This window comes from Caloenas nicobarica, chromosome 2, assembly GCF_036013445.1.
Source record: "Caloenas nicobarica isolate bCalNic1 chromosome 2, bCalNic1.hap1, whole genome shotgun sequence".
Taxonomy (NCBI): Eukaryota; Metazoa; Chordata; class Aves; order Columbiformes; family Columbidae; genus Caloenas; species Caloenas nicobarica.
The window spans coordinates 111,302,180-111,323,382 of record NC_088246.1 but is presented as its reverse complement, the minus strand read 5'-3'; the positions used below and the strand labels follow the sequence as shown (position 1 = coordinate 111,323,382).

Below are 21,203 nucleotides of genomic sequence, written 5' to 3'. Positions count from 1 at the left end.
GAAGACTCCCTTTGAGTGGTCTTCTTGGAGCAGTGGGTCTGTGAACAGAGCCCTCCCCTTAGATCTGGGATGCTGTCTAAGGAGACTTCCCGGGATTGAGTGCCCTCACCTTTTCCTTGGTGAGTGATTTTTCTTCTGGATATATCCTTGAGTGAGCATTTGCCCACCCCAGGCAAGTGATTATTTCTTCCGTGTACCCTTGAGTGAAAGAGGCCTCTGGTTTTTGTAAGTTACTGCGTGCATGCTGTGGATCCTTATTATTCTTATGTGGTTGTACAGTAATAATATCCTCAACTGGTATCTGAACCTGTGTTTTATGATGCTGTTGGAGTGCTGAATAATTTTGGATAAACCCCATCTCTAGCTGGTTTTCTTTGCTAAACAGTTCTGGCTAGAATAAAGTGTGGAGCTTATTATCTGCCTAAATTGGCTTTTGGGGTGCCCCTGTGACACTTCTGTAAGCCATGTTTTTGTGTTTAATTTCTTGGTTTTCACCCTCAGTGGGAACTGAATTCTGAGTCTTGGCTACGCCACAAATCTCTTAATATATTTTGAGATTTATGAGGAGTGGTATATAGTGGCCTAACAACACATTTGTCTATTAACAAATGTGAGCAGAGTGAATGAGGATCTGCAGTGCACCTTTGGAGGTGTGAAAATGGTGGCTCTTGAGTTTCTCCAAGTCAAATGAGAGTTCTTGGTACAAATTTCTTTCAGGTCGCTTTCTAATATTGTCTGCCATGTTTTCTTCTAAGGTCTTTTCCTTATGCACTGTAGCAAGCTGAGTTTGCCCTGCTGATTCCCATCTCATTTTACTCTTGTTTTGGCAGTTGCCTGAACCACAGAATATGGAGAAAAGTGTTAGTTCTTTGTTCCTTGTTTATTATTTAGAATTGGTTGAAGTCTTTTGTTGCTAAACTCACCACAGCACTTAATGGTTTATGTAGTACAAATGCTGGTGTGTTGGCAAGATATTTTGGCCTGTTTATCTTTTTTTCTTTGTAGTTCTTAACAAGATGCTAAATAAATAATGCTAAAAAGTACTAGACCATTGCTGACAGTGCTGAAAGTGTAGAGCAGCCTTCTGCTATGCTCCTGATGTAATTTTTTTAGGACAACCTGACTTTCCATGGTAGTTATTGTGGTTGGACTTAATAATCTTAAAGGTCTTTTCTAACCTAAATGATTCTATGATTCTATGTATGTGTCCTGGTTTCAGCTGGTATAGCGTTTTCTTCCTAGTAGCTGGTATAGTGGTGTGGTTTGGATTTAGGATGAGAATGATGTTGATAACAAGCTGATGTTTTAGTTGTTGCTGAGCAGTCCTTAAACTGTCAAAGACTTTTCAGCTTCTACTGCCCAGCCAGCTAGGAGGCTGGGGGATGCACAAGAAGCTGGGAGGGGACACAATTGGGACAGCTGAGCCCAGCTGACTAAAGGGATGTTCCACACCATATGTTGTCATCAGTGTATAAACTAGTTACTGGAGCTGCTGCTCAGGAACTGGCTGGGCATTGGTTGGTGGGTGGTGAGCAATTGCATTGTGCAACACTAGTTTTATATATTCTGTTGTTATTGTTATTATAATCCCTTTCTGTCCTATTAAACTGTCTTTATCTTAACCCATGAGTTTTCTTCTGATTCTCTCCCGCATCCCACTTTTGGGGATGTGAATGAATGGCTGTGTGTGGTGTTTAGTTGTCTGCTGGGTTAAATCACGACAGGATGAAAAGTATTTTGCTTGTCTTGAAGCCAAAAAGTGGAATCAAAACTAATATATAAAAACCAAAATTCCGTTATGTGAATCTGTAATGATACTTATTTGATGTACCTTGGAGATGAAACATCGCAGCTCTTAGAGCTTTATATACGTATATATATAGCAATGGCTTATATAATTTATTTGCTAGACAGTGTAAATTAAGATTTCTAGTTCCAGGCCTAGGCTTTAGAAGATTTTTCTTTTAACACATATCTCTCATTCCAACAAATACCATAGAAAATCATGGAGATTTGACCTTTTTTCCATAATATTTTGAGTAGACAATATTTCACTTTTCCAGGCAAGAAAGCTTAATTTCTCTTCCTGCTGTTGCTAGAAATGATCTTGTACATCCTCCCAGTCTTATTACCTATAAAATTAAGTGAGATATTGAACCAATAAGCCACCAAATACCCAAAGCGTTAAGTCTGCCAAAGAGGTAATTCAGAGGGATGATGCAGTTCAGCAACTGAGTTGCTGGTTTTCTGATGACACTGTTCCAAGTAGTAGCCATGTTAGATCTTTTGGGTTTTCACCCCAAGGTTTGAGCTGCAGATGAGTGGGATGCTTGAAGTCAGGTGTCATTGTTAGTCATCTTTTTTGGGGTACTATTCAGCTTTGCTACCACCTGCAGTAACAAAATTTGTCCTGAAATGACACTGTAATGTCTATATTTATATCATGTTGGTTGTTTGTTTTTCAGACACACGATGAACCCACAGATACAAGATACAGCTAGCTAAACAGCTATAAAATGCCCAAATTTGGGTCTACAAAAACAGTTCAAGTTGAAAATTCTGACAGTGATAGCACCATGGTGGAAAAAACAACTGCAAGAAAGGTAACAAAATTATATTCATGTCCATTTAATTTCAGCGAAATGAAAAGAATGTGTTCTATCACAATTTTTGCTGCTGTGGAGGGAAGAAATGAATATGAATCTGAATTCTGATATCTTAGATGCAGGAAAAAAGTAAACTTTATGTTGCTTTAACTGTAAATTAAACTAGGTAACAGAATTTGTGCTTTTTGTTGTAACTTGCAACTTAATTCAAAAGGAAGCTGGATATGTTTGGTTTATTTGATGTAAGTTAGTGCATAATTTCCATATCTTACATCATGTGAAGTCTTTATACACTCACAAGAACATTGATTCATGTTTTATTTAATTTTACAGTGTCTTACTCTCTGTAACAAACAAACGAAACATTTCTGAAGGCCTGTGATAGCACAGACCAATGAACAAACACAAGTTTCTTATATTGCTTTGTAACACAGGGACTTTTCCCTCTATTAGGAGGACTTGAAAGCCAAATGCTGCAGAAGGGTTAAGAGTAACTCCTGTCCAAGGGAGTCCACTTTAAAACCTGTACAGTCTATTTTTGAGTGGAGAATGAAGGAATATGTGAATTCCAGTAATACTGACGGATGCTTAGTTGTTTATAAATGTGAAGTATCCTATAATATCATTTTCAAACTTCTCGAGTGAAGTTAAAAATAGCCTAGTTCTCTGTTTCGTCTGCCTAGTACTCTTGTACAATAGACATCAAGTTTTTTTGTCATACTAATGAGTAACAGAAGATAGAATAATATTCTGCATTGTGAATGATATTGCCCTAAGGGGAGAGAATCCGTTTGTCTCCCAAATTATATTTAAAACTGTCTTCTCTGGAAAAGAAGATCATTCGTTTGTGTGGTCATACTTACTAGTTTGTTGAAGTCTGTATTCTCTCTAAGACCACTTAATGGATATAGGACAGGAAGAGATTAAAAAACAGGAGAAGATTAGCAGATCTAGAATCTACTTCGGAATGTTTGTCTTCCAAAAACATTCATAACAAACTATAGACTTTCTAGTCTCTTCCCAGTTTGTTTTACGAGTCCCAGTAAAGTGAGCCAAAAGTACTTGTTTCTGCTAGCTATGATGAACTACTTAGTTAAGAAAAGGAAGATAACAGAGTAAAATGGGGAGAGGAAATTGGCTTACTAGTAAAGGGATGAAAAAAATGTTGGGTTTTCTGGCTTTTGTTCTGCTCCTTGTTTGGTATATGGTCAAGTTAATTGAAGTCTCATTCAGTACTGGGAAAGAGGAGGGGGTGTCTGGGGCCTACAAGCAGCAAAACCAGGAAAGCTATTGCAGTGAAATTTAGTGGTATTAAATACTACCTTTTTATTTATACACTTGTAAATAAGTTAAATTTTGTAAAGATTTTAGATTCTTTATTTAACAAAAAATATTTTCTGGCTTTATAAACTCTCATTATTTTGACACTTCAGTATTTCTGGAAAAAAAAATGACACCAAAGAATCCTGAACATATAACAGCTGCTTATAGTAGTAAAACTGACTTATGTCCATTTTTTCAAGCTTTATTTGCATTTATAATTTAAAAAAATCTATAACACAGAGGTTAAAATAATTTTCATCTTCTGTTCACTTTCATCAAAGCAAAAATAGTAGGTTTGCTGGAATTTGTCGGTTTTTAAGTTTTCCTTTTCCCTGATTCTTTGCTAAAGATATGGCTTGAAATGCTTGGAATGCATTTGTTTGTAGGTTTGAGTGTACAGAAACAGATTATCATATTTTTATAGTGCAGATTACTTATTTCCTTCCTAGGCTTTGAATTTTACATATAAATTGCTCTTCAATCTGAGTTTAAAAAAAAAAGGGTCAAAATAAGGAATTTACTTGTGAGGTCCCTTTTCCTCCTCCACTCTTCACCTCTGACTCCCCCTCACCTCTTCTTCCTGTTCTTGCTGCCATTGTAGAAAAATGGTTCTGGTTTCCAGCATGGCTGTTGAATCAGTAACCGCTGCCCAAAGGGTGTGAGTGACCCTTGTGGCCAGCTGGTTGTCTTGACACCTTTTTCTCCAGTTCTCTCCCATCTCTGATCCCCATAAACTCTTCCTTCTCTGCTAATAACAGTCACAGTTACATCTGCTGAGCCATGTAACCCCCATACCCTGCAATCTCTTCAAAGTTCGGTAGTCTTCTGAAACACAGATGTTGTAGCTCTTTAGCCTGGACATTAAAGAAGATATTAATTCATATGAAAATACAAATAACCTTTTCCAGGGAACAGAAGAATGAGCATGGTATCATTTATTTAACCACCCGGAAACGGACCAAATTCTGATTTGATTTAGAAAGGAGTAAATTAACATTCTATTTTTCATGGTTACATAAAACCCTTTCATTGTCATAGTAGTTCGGGTGAAGGTTTGTCCTTAGATGGTTTTTGTAACAAGGAAGTGTTTGTTGTTGAGACTGATCACCAGTACAGGAATTATAAATATGGACGAATGTCAGATTGTAACTTGTATGGTATTTGAGTTTAAGATGTCAGTGAAGGCAGGATTATTTAGAAAATTAAAGTCTGAGGGAAGGTGGAAGTTTGGCCAAGAATATAGATATAGAATCACAATGGTGGATTAATTACATTGACACGAAAAAGGAAGCTGATAAACTACTTGCACTGTTATGTTCAGTCTTGCTTGCTATCCACCTTGGCACAACATATAATGTAGAATAATGTAGGATTTGATTTGGAGATTTTATGATACAAATTGATAGGTAATATTGAAAATGCGAGATCCTAAATAAAATTGCAGAATTATTTAAGTGATGCCATTAATATTCCTGTATTCATTTTTTTAGCAAAATAAATACAGTTTAGTTGCTTTTGTCACATTTTTGAGAGAAACTGAGTACATCGTTAAAGTGTTAAATAGTTACTTAAACAGTTACATGATTTGTTCTCTAATGCATGGACAAGTAATTGTCAGAAGTGTTTAGCTGGCCCTTGAATAATCTGCAATCTTTCCCCCTGTATTAGAAAAAATAGGCAAAATATTGTCAAAATGTAATCATTTGGATTCAGCCTAGAAAATTATTTAAAACTTACCAGGCAATAGGGTATGAGTAGAATTTGAGTTTGAAAATTGTGAAGGTAAATCTGTATTACACACACAACGTAAAACTCTGAAGTAAAGATTGACCAGGCCAAATTAACAGCGATAATTTAAAATGAAATTATTTAGGAAGAAGTGGAAATTTCTGTAAAGCAGATAAGGATTTTCCTCAATATGTAGATATTTGCAACCATTAATTTAAAAACAATAGTCTTTGAATCATTAGAAGTTCTTATGAAAAAGTTATGGATTTGTTAACCTAATGTAATTGATGTAAGGAAGTACTGATGCTGCAAATAAAAGGGATGCTAAAGTAAAATTTTTGCTTTAGTGGCATTTTGATTTGGAAGTGTCTTTGATTAATCTGGAAAATACCTGTTGTCCACACACTTTTCTTAGTGTTGTGTGACTGATGAGTGACCATTCACTGTGCCATCAGAGATGCCTGTGTTTTTTAGTAGCGTGAAAAGACCCTGAAGTGTTCAACATTCAGATCATTGTAGTGGTCCATAGTACAAAAAATGCATTCTAACTGTATTTTTCAGGTAGCTTTGGCTTTTTATTTTTTTTCTGTACTTTACTGGGTAAAGTTGCTCTTGCTTGCTTCTTTGTCCACTTTGTTATTGAAGCAGAAATGTCTTTGAACTATTCATACTCAGCTTAATCTCTATGACTGTAAATGAACAGAAGTTGGTAGTTTAATTATTGGTGTTCCCTTATATGTTCATAGATGCATTGTAGGAAGAGGAGGCTTAATGTGAAATAATGTTCACACAAAACAGTGCATCTTACAAATGAACAGTAATGTTAAAGGGGACCACTCCCTAAAAAAATCCTCATTCTTCTTCTCAAAATAAAAACTGTAATGGTATAAGACCACTCCAATGGTTAAACTAAGATAAAAGAAAAAAACGCTTGTAGGATTTGTTTTTCCTTTCATAGTTGATACAATGTATAGCTCTTACTGGTTATACATTCTTAGCTGTTGGGTGAGGAATGTGGTAAAGGTACTATTGTGTGACGTAATCTTTTGTATTTGTCCAGTGGAAGTTAACGCTTATTGTGCTGTTCTAGTAACCAGCTGTGTGAATCAGCTACATGTTCAGGCCTTCTGAGATTTAAAAAAAAAAAAAAAAAAGGGATAACATTCCTGTTAATAAGCTGAGTTTGTATCATGTATACTTTAGGGTACGTGTGTTTTTATTTCAGTTGCTCATCTTGGGAGCATAAAAATAAAGTTTAAAAAAAGTAAGAATGTGTACAGCAAATAGACCATTTTAGTGTTTGTGTGAGATATTTTATAAAATGTAAGAACATACTGAAATTTTAATTTATCTAAATTTATGCGTTAGAACTTACATGGCCAGAACTCAGGAAGTAAATGATAAATATGTGGTCCAAAGGAGAAACACACTTGGGGTTTGTAAGAATTAACTCTCTTCTTAGAAGATTCCAACAATAGTGCCCAAAGCCATTTTAATACCATGTAGAACATGCTTCAGTATGTAATTATCTTTGATAGGCAGAAGAAGAATGCTTGTTCTCCCAGGGCTTAGTACATCTGCTAGATTATATGGTACTATGTTGTCTCCTTTTGTGTTTTGGCATTGATTGTAGCAGTACCAGACAATAGAGCTGGAATGGGATATCAAAAAATTGTCCAGACTGCTGTTTGTTAGCCTTCCAAGACGGTTTCTGTTGAACAGATTAAAAATGTGTTTCTCATCATAGCACACTAGTATGGTTTTGTTGACAGAGAAAATTCTTCCTTGTTACTCCATCCTCCAGTGAGGCACGCATTAAATGTTGAGACATGCAGATCAAGTTCATCCATTTGCCCCAGAGTAGAATAAGCTGTACGTGGTTCTTGACAGATGTTTGCCAGACCTTTTCTTTAAACTCTTGCCTGATGGAAACTCCAGTCTCCTTGGGCAGTTTACTCTGATACTTAATTATGCTGCCTGGCATAGAGTTAGATACTTAGTAGAAGGATAAATAACATCTACTTGTCTCCTATTCCAGCCTAAAGCCATTAAATGCTCCCTAAATGTAGTGGGTAAGGAGAGTATGTAACGTGTTTCCCTTTGCAGCAATAGTTTATGTATGTGAACATTATTATGTCTTCAGTGTTTTATCTGATTAGCAGTTTTCACTTTAGATTAACGAACCTCTTTAGAAAGTCCACAGATATTCTAAGTTATGGGTTGCTTTATAAAAGACATTAACTTCATTTCAGTTTGCTTCCATGGATCACATTAATACATAGACTTTTTCATGCTGAATTTTGAACCTTGTTTTGGACCCTGAAAAAGAGATATCCATGCTGTTGCAGTGACCAGGAGTAGTTGGAACAGTGGATGCTCACTCTTTAAATAAAATGCCTGTTCTAACCTGCAGGACTTGCTGCCTCCTCTTGCCTTTATGTATTTGAAGCTGAATCCAGTTTTGGTTTGTATTTAGACTGTTTTTCAAATTTGCTAGTCATTTTACTTTTCCTTTGCCAGTGCTCTTTGCTTTTCCCTCTCTCCCAGTTGCGATGGTGTCTGCGTATCTAAATGCACCTCTATTTCAACATTGTCATTGAAAGTACAGACTTCTCAAACACCCTGTCCATCTTTTGAGTTGGAAGGTCCACCACTGGTAGTGGCTAGATGTTCCTTTGCTATTACATAAATAAACAAAATACTTTCATTTTTTCAGTTTCTGTGTATAGCCTGTTCTTTCATTTTCAAGGTATCTTTATTTATTTGAAAGTATGAATTTCGAACTCTCTCCTCTTAATTAGATCGTCACAAAATTAATGCTTAGTGATTATCAAAAAGTAGTGCATCAGTCATAATTAATATACAATTTAAGAGCAAACATGAAGCTATCAAATTATTTGAGCAGCTTGCATCTCTTCGTGAGCACCTACCAATATATTTTACTGATTAGTACCAAAAAAAGTGATTATTTTTCAGGATTACCAACCACAAAAAGTTTGCCTTTTTTTCTACAGAACAAGTTGAAACCAATGTTTCCTGCTTAGGAATTTTAAATTATTTTGAATAGATCCTTTCTATTCCATAGTACCTAATATAAGATAATATTCTAGAGAAAGCGATACCATTTTAATACCACTTTAACTTTATCAAATTGTGGGAAATTTACATATGTACATATGAGAAATAATTGGATTGTTTGAGATAAGGGATGAGAGCATTCTTGGTGAGGTTGGGCTGAAGTGGAAAAGTCCTGTGTAGTGGAAGAGATCAGAATGGGCTTAATGGAGTTCAGATCCCCTCTTGTCAACTTAAAGATGCATTTGCAAATGATCAGTTGTGTTAGATGGATTATCTTCTTTCAGAAGTGTTACCACAGGCACTATCTCCCAAGGGCTTATGGGGGTTTAGATTTATAGATTTTCTTGTTCCAGCATGTAAGGGAAAGGTGGGGGTGGGGTGTTGATGATGTTTCCTTTGGGGTTTTGGAGGAGGGTTGGTTTTGGTTTTAGTGTGTGGGTTTTATTCTGCATTTTGGTTTGGGGTTTTGGGTTTGGTTTCTTTTGTTTGTTCGTTTGTTTTTTTAGGTTCCAAAATTAGAGTGGAGATTGATGCCCCCAGAGAAAACCTATCTTTTACTTCAGGAATTCTCCTGACATAGACTAATCCCTTCTTTGTGATCTCTCTGGTACAGCCATATGTCAACTGAAGATTTTAGAGTTTATTTAAAGGTTCTTTTTGTAATCACTTCTGCAACAGATTGAACTCAGTGTTCAGATAATATAATCAAACTACTCTTCTTACCTGTGTTTGTTTTTAAATAAAGGGAGGGTGCTCTCGAGAGTAGTACCTTTACTTGGAGTTATTTTCTAGTTTTCCTCTAGTCAGAATAAATCTTTTAACTTCTTGATTCAAAAGTACTGAGGAGCAGCTTTTTGCTTTCACTGATTGGCGAGTAAGTGTATGTGCCTCTTCTACCTTTGGAAAGGGAATCTCTTAGTGGTTTCACCCGATCATCTCTTAACAATGATATAAAGCTGTGGAGTTGTGATAGCTGGCATAGCTGGATAATGTGTTTTTTGCAGCATGTAATGAACAGAAAATGTTATTATCTCTACATTGTGTCTTGATTAGTAGGCTAAAATGTTGGGGTTTGCAGAGGGTTTTCTCAAGCAGTCTTCTCACTAACCTGCTGCTTTTACTTACTTTGACCTCCTATATTATCAAAGTAATCAAACGTAAGTTAATATTGTGCCCATCCAGGTTTTTCTGTTTATCTTTAAGTATGTTTTATAAGCCAAAAATCCCAGATTTATGCAGCTAAAAATTCAAATAGCTTGTCCTTATTTTTTCTGAATTTGATTTTCTAAGTTGTAAGTTTCTAAGTTCTTAGTAAATTTTGCTTTAGAAAATGAAGCACTACGCTATTATTCTTGTTGAAACAGGGAATTCATATGGATGGATTACAGGGTGGGGGCAGAGAGTGGATGGTTGTTTGGGATTTTTTTTGTTGTTGTTACTGTGTTACTTTTCACAGTCAGAATTGCAGTGTGGACTTTTAATGTGCTTTTAACGTGATTATTACATTATGGTCAGAGAAGAAAGTTGAGATGGTCATTGAGATTTAGCAAATTCTTGTCTAGTTTGTGTTGTTCCTTTGCTTATTAGTCAAAGCTCTAAGAGTGAACAGCAGTTCTACAGTGATGTATCTGGAAGGAGAAATATCACAGAAGATACTAATTTTAAAAATAAATGCTGTTGATTATTTTTAGTAAGGTTACTTTAAAAGTTTTTGAATAAACTACATAATACACATACTGACACGCATGCACATACATTCTCACATAGCCGTCTTTTCAGTCTGTATACGTTATAAGACTATTCTGCTTTATGCAAAAATTACTTAGTATACTTTTTATTTATATTAGAGCAAGGACAAGATTGCATCCTACAGCAAAACTCCAAAAGTGGATAGGAGTGATATGGGGAAGGAGATGAAAGAAAAGTCTTCCATGAAACGTAAACTTCCTTTTACTATTAGTCCATCCAGAAATGAAGATCGCAATTCAGACACAGGTAGAACCTTTTTCTTTCCTTAACTAATTATTTGTTGGTAAAATACATCCTAATTTAATTAATTGTTTATTATGTTTATTATATTGATTATTCTGCATAAAAAGGATACTAAGTATAAAAGTTGCCTGCTTGCTTCTGATTGTTGCATCTCAGCCTGACAGGCCTTCGTCCTCTCATTACCAAGAGCTACCATGTCAACATAGTTTATCTACATTTTCCAATTGTTTCCTAACTTCATTCTTTTGCTTCTGTTTTAGTAGCAAATCTTTCTTTTCATTGTCATCTCTTAGAGGTCCATTTGCTTAAACAAGTAAACTGATGAAAAGACATGTAAGTGCCTTGATTTGAGAGACAGCTGTCAGCCTTGTGCAGGGAGCTGTCAGCCCTTTTGGGGAGGGAGAGTGGGAAAGACTGGTAAGGTTATGGAACTAACTAAACTAGCCTTGGAGAGCAAACTTTTCTTTTATTCTACGTTCCTATGATCTGGTCAAGATACCTTCTCTGTATAAGCTGGTAGTTCTTCCTAACTAAAGCATATTCGATTAGAACTGATTTCAAATACCATTCTTAACATGGCTCTTTTCAAATCAAGGTGGAGTACAGTTATCTCTAAGTTTAGGTAATTAGTTATCTACATTACAGTTCAGTAATAGTTCTGTTGGCAGCAGAACAGTATCTGTGCCCTCTGGAAGGTGACCAGAAGGCATGGTCCCCAAATTTCTTAGAGGCTCAGTACTACAGGTTCTTATACAGTGCCCATTGTACATTTGACTATTTTCGTAAACAGGTAATTCCCTTAACATGCTTAAATTTAAATGCAAGATAGAAGTATATACCTCGGTACATGTTTAGTTTTTGTCCAGGATTGATTTAATGCAGAAGATTTGGTTCCTGGATATTACATACATGTTTTTGTTACTGTAAAGAGAATATCATATGAAATCCAAATTTGAAGTAGTCGCATTACAAGACTATACACTTGGCTTTACATCTCAATTTTCAGTGGTTTTACAGAGTTCTAGAGTCTTACACTATTTATGAAACCACTTGATTCTGAAAAGACCATGTATAAATTAGAAATATCCTCCCAGCATCTGCTTTATTAAATTTCTTGCTTGGTATTAGACCTTGTTTTTCATAATGGAAATAAATATATTTAGAAGTGATATTTAGCACTTATATAATGTTTTCTGTGTTAAATATTTTCTCATCTCTCCCCACCCCATCAACTTTAAGTAATTCATTGTCACAGCAGCATCTTGTAAGGTAATATAATTTTTTGTTTCTCTTGCTATAGCATCTATTGTCACAGCTGCCACAAACAAGATGGATTACTCTAGGCATTTAGGCAGGCACAAAAAGACAATGTGCACAATTTTGTTACAAATCGTAGCAGGGAGATGAAATAAACAGTTCAAGCAGGGGTAAGAAATACTAATATGACAATAGAAGGCACATACCTTGTAACTGCTGTGTAGCAAACATCATAGCTTGTCGTCCCTTTCATTACTGTTGAGGTAAGGATAAAAGAGCAACTTGAGGACCTTTGTACATAAGCTTTCCAGAAACTTTAGAGTCAGGAGCATTGCTAGGATGTAAAAACATCTTTTACAATGCTGATTCTGTACCTAACCAATTAGACCAGACCAGTGGGAATTAACCACTTAAATTGGTGCAAGGTTTGGGACTGACATCAGTGATCATGAAATGCAGTGCTGCTTCTGACACACACTTGGCGTTAGGCACCAAGAAAGCTTGCCATTGCGGGGCTAACCCGCTCCCTCTGACAGAAGTGTCTCCCTGCTATTAATAACTATGTACAGAGAATGGCAAGTGTTATTTGAGAAGGAAGAAATTAAGCTTTTGGAGATGAGAGAGTAACCAGAGACAGAGGAGAAAGAAGAGGTGATGAAAAGCTTCTTGTCAGCTAGTAGTGCTAGTATTTAAAAACATCAAAAGAATCTCAGTTTTCTTCTGATACTTGGTGAAAATCTGTAGTGGTATTCTAGGGGATGTGGTAAAAGGTTGTGTATTCTATAATTAGGTTCTGAAAAAAAATGTGTGGTACTACTCCATTCTTCCCACTGTCCATTACAGTTCCAGGATGTATTTTATCCTTTCCCTATAGTTTTATTTTTAATAGCCTGCCGATATGTTTGGGTTTTTTTCAGAGTTCAGAATAGCCAAATGTTCTTACTGCTTTGGTAAATAGTTTCTCTGTAATAGTTGATAAGACCATTGAGTTTGATTTTTCAAATATTTTTAAAGATTTAGGGTCTTCTAAAAATGTATCCACATGAACAAAAATCAAGAAATGCCATAAAAAAGTAGCTCTAGGATGAAAAATTTAATAGTTCAGTTTAATAAGTGGTTTATCTCCAAGATACATGATAGGGTTGCTAGGTGATTGTAGAAACCCCATGATAATTGGGTTTAATCCTGTTTAGGCAGGTAAATCGGTCAAAGCAGGGGAACACCTAATTTTTAGAGCTTTACATCATTAGAGCTGTCTCGCTTCTGTCTCCATACTATTCATTCATAAAGTAAGATTTTGTCTTTTTTGCTTTATTTTTGTAAAAATTGCCCCCTGCAATTCCACCTTTTGCTCCTTTTTGTGGTGGGTTTGTTTGTTGTTGTTTTTTAATTTTTTATTCAGGTGTTGCCTAGAAACTGTAAGTGATAATGAACATGGACAGCCAAACTGAATGTTAACTTAATTTGGAAAAATATATATATATTTATTTAAATTTGATTCCTACAAAACTATACATAAAATAAATTTTAAACCCAGTCAGTTTTGTCAAGACTGAAATCAAACGGCATTTGTAGTGTCCCATACGAGTCTAGAACAATTCCAGTCCTCTTGTTTATCTAAATTTAGATTTAAATCGGCGGTTTTGTCTAAGAAACTTCTGCAATAAATTAGTATTAAATATTTGCAGGTTTAGCCTTTAGGTTACATTTTATACTGGTTAGGACCAAGTCCCGTTGACTAAATACGTAGTCAAGCAATACCAGTTGAGATGAGCAGCTGAGAATTCTGCATGGGGCTGATAGAGTCACAGGAGACCTGTGGCCTCCTGAAGAGGCCCGTAGGACAAGGGTAGCACCTGAAATGGCACTAAATACCCATCTTTAGCAACAACCTCCTAGTCTTGGTTTGTTTTGTTGTGCAGGGGTGTCTATGTTACACTGTCCTGGTTTGGATGGCTTATCCTAAACTGAGGGTTCTGTTATCACATCCCCACTCTTTGATCAGAGCAACCACAAAAAGCTAATACAATATATAAATCCTGCAGTCTAATTTATTTATACTGCAAATTTTGCAGGATAGCTTTAACCCTTATTTAAATTAATCTTACAAATGATTCTACATGCAAGCTTTAAGACTGGTAGAAAGGATGGTGGAAGGAGAAGCATTTTTTATATCTTTGTGTAGTAAGTTCTTTGAAGTCTCCCTATCCAAAAATATAATTTGATTGAAAAGCCATCACTTATTTAGACTCCTTACGTAGCATTATTTAAATGTTGTTAATTTATTTAATTAATCTGGTTATTTTTAAATAACTTCTGATGTGGTTATCAGAGTAAGAACAACAGGCAAGTGCTGCTTTTCCAGAGGACAAGTTTGTTTGCTTTCTCTACCTTATTATTCTGAAGAGAGACATTTGAATTTTTCATAATAATTAAACAGAACTGCTGATCAGAAAAATTTTTTCATTGTGAAGATAAGCATGGGCTTTTTTTTTGTAGTCCTGTTATGTAGTTGATTATTCAGGAAGAACAACAAGAGTTACAATTACGTTGAATGTGTTAATTGGTTGATCTTTCCTTGGAAATGATGGTCTCCAGATTTTCTGTTTATAGTGGCATCTTGATTTTTGTTTTCTGACCCCTTCAATTTCTGTCCTTAAAGTAGTCCAAACATAGCACAGTCATATTTCTTTTAGCATTTAATTGACGACCAGAAAAGCAAAACAACTGACCTCTTAATGTTCTATGTGTACATCATCGTAACACAATTTCTATACTTGTGCTTTCCATAGTTGCAGAGGTGATTTTGGCTGATAAAGGGTCTACTTACACTGTTACTGCTTGCTGGATTTGGACTTATTGTTCAACTATTACTCTTTAACTTTTGTTTTGGCCAGAGGCAGGAAAGTGGAAGTGGTTTTGTGTGTGTACGTGTGTGTTGGGTTGGTTCAATAAATATGCCATACACTTAATTAATTATCACAATAGTACCTTGATATCTCTGCAGTGTACTGTGAGGTCTCTTCATCACATTCTGATCTTTCTCTGTCACTGAGGACAGGAAGCAGCAGTCAGTCATGATGTGTTTTGTTTGTCTTCAAAATAACTTCAGTCAGATTACCACAGTCACACAGATTTCTGTAACTCTGTCTCTCTTAACTTTTCATCTGCAGAACTGATCATCTTGACCTGTCTTCTGCAGTTGTTGGTGATATGCATATTAAGCTTTTGTTGTATATCACACAATCTTATACCTTCCTTAGAAGCGTTTATTTCAAGCAGTTCATATTTTAGCTTCTCATGGTCCTATTTCTTAATCCTGTTATTCCTTACAATTTGCACTATGATGGGGGTTTTACACGAAACCAGACTATCATGAGCCCTGAAGCTTGAATTTGGTCTTTCTGCTTTGTTTCCTTTTTCCACTAAGGTGGTTATTTTACCAAATGGAATATTCTGTTAGTTTGGCATGATCTGTTTTGAGAAATCTATGTTATATTATTTAATAATTTCTTTTCCTAAAACATTTATGAAAACCTTCACTGGGAATTTGTAATTTACCCAAATAAAATGAAAAAAAACCAACCAAACAAAAAAACCCAACAACAAAAACCACAAATAGATACATTGTTGGTTGCCTTGAGACATAATCTGTCATGCGTAAGTTCTCCTGAAATGATTGCCAGTGATTCTGGTGGTTCTCATGCCAGTACATTCAAGTACTATGAGTGAATTTAATGAAGCTCTTCTACAAATCAGTCCTCAACTGCACTTAAATCACTGTCGCACACAACCTGGCTTTTTTTTAAAGTGTTATGTGGAAAGCTTTTCATTGCAAAAGAAAAATCTTCAAAGGAATGTTTTTTTTCAGGCAGATTTGGCTGCATATTATGAAGATTATTTAATAAAGATCATTGTTCATGAAGCCACTCGAAGAGTTTTTATTTTTTTCAGTAACAAGTAAGAAATTCCCTGATGTTCTGTTTCTAGATGCTGAAGAACACACCAAAAAAGGGAGAGGACAGTGAATGTAAAAAAAAATATATATATTGGTATTCCATAGACTTTGAAAACAAAATGCTCAAAATGAAACAAACAAACCAACCCAAAAAAACACCCCACCAAAAACCCCAAACCAACAACAGCAACAAAAAAACCCACACAAACAAACCAACAACAAAAAGACCCACCCACAACTGATTGACTTTAACAGTCCATTTTATACATGAAATTCTACCTAAACTTAATTTCTTAAACTGAAACTATTCTTCTATTAGGGAACTTATTGTTCAAATTGTATAAACATCAAATACAGAGCTGTGGAGTTTTCTGTTACCACAAGATAAAGAATATCTCATCAATTACTTCTGGAAGAGGAATCTTGTTTCCTTTTTAAACATGATGGATAAATTTGTAGGCGTTTTTTTAATATGTACATAGGTCTGTAATGGTCCATTCTTAAAATAGTCTTACTGATACTTGTTTAGTCTGTAAAATCATGTCTGTCTTATTTGGTCACTATGGGATCTAAGATGTGCACAGAAAATGAGTTGAGAGGAAATAAATGAAACAAGGAGGGCCACAGAGAGAGCCCAAGGCAGAAGTGGAAAAAATCCAAACATAAAAAAAGAGTCAGTTTGGGGGTTAATGAAACGTGGAATGGCATGGTTAAGAACCTCAAATGGACTTAAGCTTCTCATTTGTAATTTTTATTATTTTTTGTCTCTCTGCAGAAGGTCAGTGAAGTTTGCCTTAGTGGAGTCTTGTTTTAAGGTTTTCTGGTTTGGAAGATGACTTTTAAGTGAAGTTTTAATCATATAAGTGCTTGAGGTTGACATTTAGGAAAGGAAACTGGGAGACCAATATAATCATGGGGACAGTAATTAAAAAAAAGATCCCCACCCCCTACTTTGACTTAGCTTAATTGCATTTCCACATTTTTTTTCTTAGCATGGTCCAAAATACTAAGATTAACTAAAACTGGCTGAACAGTGTCTCATCAGGTGGTAATGGGTCACAATAAGAATAAGATGAAATAACTTATTACACAAAGAGCTAAAGATATCAGTCTGGCAACCAGATTTGTTTAACTGATAGTTACAATCGCCAACCAAGCCTCAACCAATTCCCAGCCAAATTCCAGCATTTTAGTATGGCCAAGTCCAGTTAAGCAGTCCAACATCTTTCTCCCCTGCCCTGCTTTCATTTATTACTTATTTCTCATTCTAATTTTTAGATCTCAGCTTTGTTTCATGTTCTTGCTTGTTTTATGGGAGTCAGTGCATCAGCCAGGCACAGAGGAGAAGCAGCAGGCAAGAGACATCCTTACTGAATTCTGTCTTTGCCGTCAGTTGTCCAGCCTGGAGGGTGAACTGGGATTATCTGTGGCTGTAGGATCCAGAGTCCTGTCCAGCTGTTAGAGACCCTTTGGGTAGATGGTAGGGAGGCTTCCAAAAGGAGAACATGCAGTAGAGTGAGCAGAATCTCTGGAAAACCTGGGCTTTTAGGGAAGGAAACCAAGGTAATTACTTGCTCAGAGTTTGGAGATGTTGTTTCTGTTGGTTGAGGCTGTTAGAATATTCTTCAGACCATTCCTTCTTGACAATGGTGGTTGGAATTTTTTTTTTAATTCTTTCAAAAAATTTAATTCCAAGTCACCTAATTGTTGACTACGGTTCCTTGATCCATCTTTTATGTATAATATGTTTATAATCAAGTAGTAGTCTCAGGGGCTCAGAGGAAAAAGGTGGACATTGTAGATCTAAGTAATATAAGCTGCCTACAAGATATGAAATGTTGAATTTGATAAGAACTTGTTAAGACAGAAAAAGAGCAGTTGCCTGGACAGATGAGATAATTACAGGAAATTAATTGTCTCCACTACATATAAATACAACTAATATGTTTCTAGAAAATACAGTTAAACAATAATCACCAGGTAGGATGATCTTTGGAAAATAGTGGTACCAAAAATTTGATGTATTGAGAGTTTGTACTTGTTTGATGTTAAGATCATTAATTACTGCTCCAGTTAAAAGCGACTTAGTCAAAGTCATGTAATCAAAAATCAGTTGTTTTCTGTCATACTTTAACCTAAATGCCCGTGTTTGGTTTATAAGACCTTAATATAGAAAAACAAAGGAAGAACTTCTGAAGAGGATGGAAGTCATAGACCAAAGTTTCCAAATTACATAAACAAAATTCTAGTTTTGAAATTATTTAGGTATTAAAAAGTTTGATTTCAGAGCACATTTAGCCAATGTGAAGATCTGTGAGAATTTGTAGATACCAAATAACTTTAGAAATTATCATTTTAGCTCCTGGTTCAAAACTTGGACATGAAATTGTAAAAAACTTCTGTAAATTTTGATAAAAAGAAAGAAGTTATATATAAAATAGCTTTATGTTTTTGAAGGATATGAATACTGGAGAAGAAATTTCTCTAAGGTGAAGTAAGATGTTGAGTTTGAGAGAAACAATCTTTTATCCAATTACCTAACAAATACCAGTATTGAAAAGTCTTTTCCTAATTTTTAACATGGTGTCTTGAGAGAAGTAGAATGGAGCACAGCCTTGGTATATTCAAGGCTGAAAGTTGAGTAGCTGATCTCACAGAATTTTTGAGGGACCTGACTTGATTCTCTGAAAATTAAAGCTGTGACATATACAGTCTTCCTGCTGTGAAACAGGTTTTTCATCTTTTAGAATTTTTTAGTAACCCTCCTTACAGCTTTAAGTGCTTTAACTCAGTAGCTTATTATCCTGATACGATTAGAACAGGTAACAAAAAGTAATGCAAATGCAGTAAATTAAAGATGCAATTTCTGGTTTTCATCACCTGCCACCAATCACCAGTTCACATACCTTAAAAGGATGTTTTTATTTCTAGAAAAATGTTCTAATAGAACAGCAGTTTGAGTTTTTTGATGTTAATATTTCCAGAAAAGGAAGGTCCGGAGAAAAAGAAAATGAAGAAGGATGCTGGAAATAAGAAATCAACACCAGTTAGCATTCTTTTTGGTTATCCTCTGTCAGAGCGCAAACAGATGGCACTTCTCATGCAGATGACAGCAAGAGACAATAGTCCAGGTGATCTTACAGAGTTAACAATTTTCTTCCTCTTGCCTCTTTAATTCTGTCCTAATCAGAATATTTTGAACCCTGATGCTTTTCAGCAATCCTTGATTTTTATTGATTTTTTTAAATTCTTCATAATTTTCATTGACAAGTAATTTGATGAAGAATCTTGACCTTCTCTATTTATATGCAAAAAGTTGCGTTATGATAGCTGTAAAACCTGAAAAATCTCTTTTCTTTTCTTTGGTTCTTTTTGCCTCTCAAACCCTGTTCCATATGCGTTATCTAAAAACTGAAATGTTAACTGTTTTTTGTGAAGTTTAAGTACTATCTCATTGTCTCAATTTTGAGCAGGATTTTAATTTAGAAGGAAACTGGATCATTTCCTTAAGATTTAATGGCAGAGAGGAGACACCTTGTTTTTTCATTCAGAACTTCAAATTGTCCTTGGTCCAGTTGTACTTAAAAAGTCTTTACTATCCAGTTCACCCCAAAACATTTATGTTGGCACAGCTGAGGAAGTGCATGGAGTACAATACACAGACAGTAATTTCTTAAACTGACATCCCACTACATAAAAATGTAGTGGAATTGTGCTGGAGGAAGTGGAAGCAGGGTAGATACTAATCTGCATGGTGATGCTTTCTCTTGTTTCAGCATAATTTATACCAGAGTATGTGAACCTTGTAGTTTAGATAGACTTCATTTGTCATTGAAACCTACTTTAAAAATAGTGAGATTTTTGCAAAACACACTTTTGCACGTTGCAAATAGACATGGTGTTGGTACATGTGAAGTGTCAAATACATCCTTTATTTAAATATAATTGTTTGCTGATTATTGTCATCTTTGAATGCAAGTGTTAATACTATTTTACTTCACCTGATTTTAAATAACTTAACAGTGACCGTTTAAAAACTTTTTTTGTAGATTCCAACTTAAATCATCCGTTACAAACAACACCAGCACAAAAGAAAACTCCAAACTCTTCTTCAAGACAAAAAGACAAAGTTAACAAGAGAAATGAACGAGGGGAAACTCCTCTACATATGGCAGCAATTCGAGGGGATGTTAAACAGGTTAAGGAGCTAATCAGTTTAGGTGCAAATGTGAATGTAAAAGATTTTGCAGGTAAGTTGATACATGTTCTCTTAACTGTACAAATTAAAAATTAATGTCGAAGTTGTTATCAAAGGTTTAATTGCAGTTCATGCCAAATGAAAATGAATAAGATAACTTTAAACTTATTAGAAATTCTCAAATCACATTTTTTATTTCTGATGGCAGTGACAGTACTGGGACACTATGGTACATAGTATATTATTAGAACAGCATACTAATACCTGGAGGTTTCAGTTGTGGCCAAGGCTTTGCATTCTAGGTATTTACAAAAATGTGTGTGCACACTTACTGAACTTTGTAGAATTATACTAGGCAAATTCAGCAATAGGTGAGGGGATTGTAGGCTATGTGAGGAGATGCAAAGTTTAGTAACAGTGAAGGTGGCAGCACTGTAATGTACACTGACTTATTACTGGGATAGCTGATATGCACCAATGCAGATGAGTGTAGTATAGCTCGCACTTGTCGTCTGGTCCTGCTAGATTAGTGATAGTTTTGGTATGTCAGTATTTGCTGTGATTTCAGCACTGATTGATGAACTTTAAGGTAAGTTGTAATTTGTACCATATTTTTAATATCATTTGGTATCTTTCTTCATAGTCTGTTTATCCATAAGACCAAAGTTTTCTGGCAAATTTTTGCCTGTTGTGATAGTCTCACAGTAGTTATGTTTCTACATGTTCTAGTAAAAAATCTCCAGCAGAATAAATATGAGATCCTTGAAGTAGTGCTTTCACAGAAGATAGAACCTGCAGTTTTGAGTTCAGTAGTTGCCAGATGAGGATTGGCCAGGTACCAAATTAAATGCATTTACATACTGAGATAAGCCAAAGTACTTGCTGTTTTTCCCTCAGCCAGTGTAAAAGGACATAAGACTGAGGAGCTGGAGTATTGGATAGAGATTTAGGGCATAGAAGGAGGTTGGGGTAACGAGGGATAAAGCAGAGTGAAGGGAAGGCTAAATTAGAGGATAAAGGGGTTGGGTGAGGTACAGAGGTTGTTGTGGGGTTGGAGTCTAAG

At 35.4% G+C, this 21,203-nt stretch overlaps 1 protein-coding gene across 2 annotated transcripts in view; it reads left to right on the top strand.

Moving 5' to 3' along the window:
* ANKRD12 (ankyrin repeat domain 12) overlaps positions 1–21,203 on the top strand; it is a 64,711-nt gene that overhangs the window by 20,224 nt on the left and 23,284 nt on the right. Inside the window, exons 2-5 of one of the 2 annotated variants that reach the window (XM_065628925.1) lie at positions 2,466–2,603; positions 10,583–10,730; positions 18,927–19,073; positions 19,992–20,192. In XM_065628925.1, coding sequence (XP_065484997.1) covers positions 2,517–2,603; positions 10,583–10,730; positions 18,927–19,073; positions 19,992–20,192 — 583 coding nt within the window. In that variant the 5' untranslated portion in view covers positions 2,466–2,516. Of the gene's footprint in view, positions 1–2,465; positions 2,604–10,582; positions 10,731–18,926; positions 19,074–19,991; positions 20,193–21,203 lie in introns of those variants that run through there. The other variant, XM_065628926.1, reaches the window with a different exon arrangement.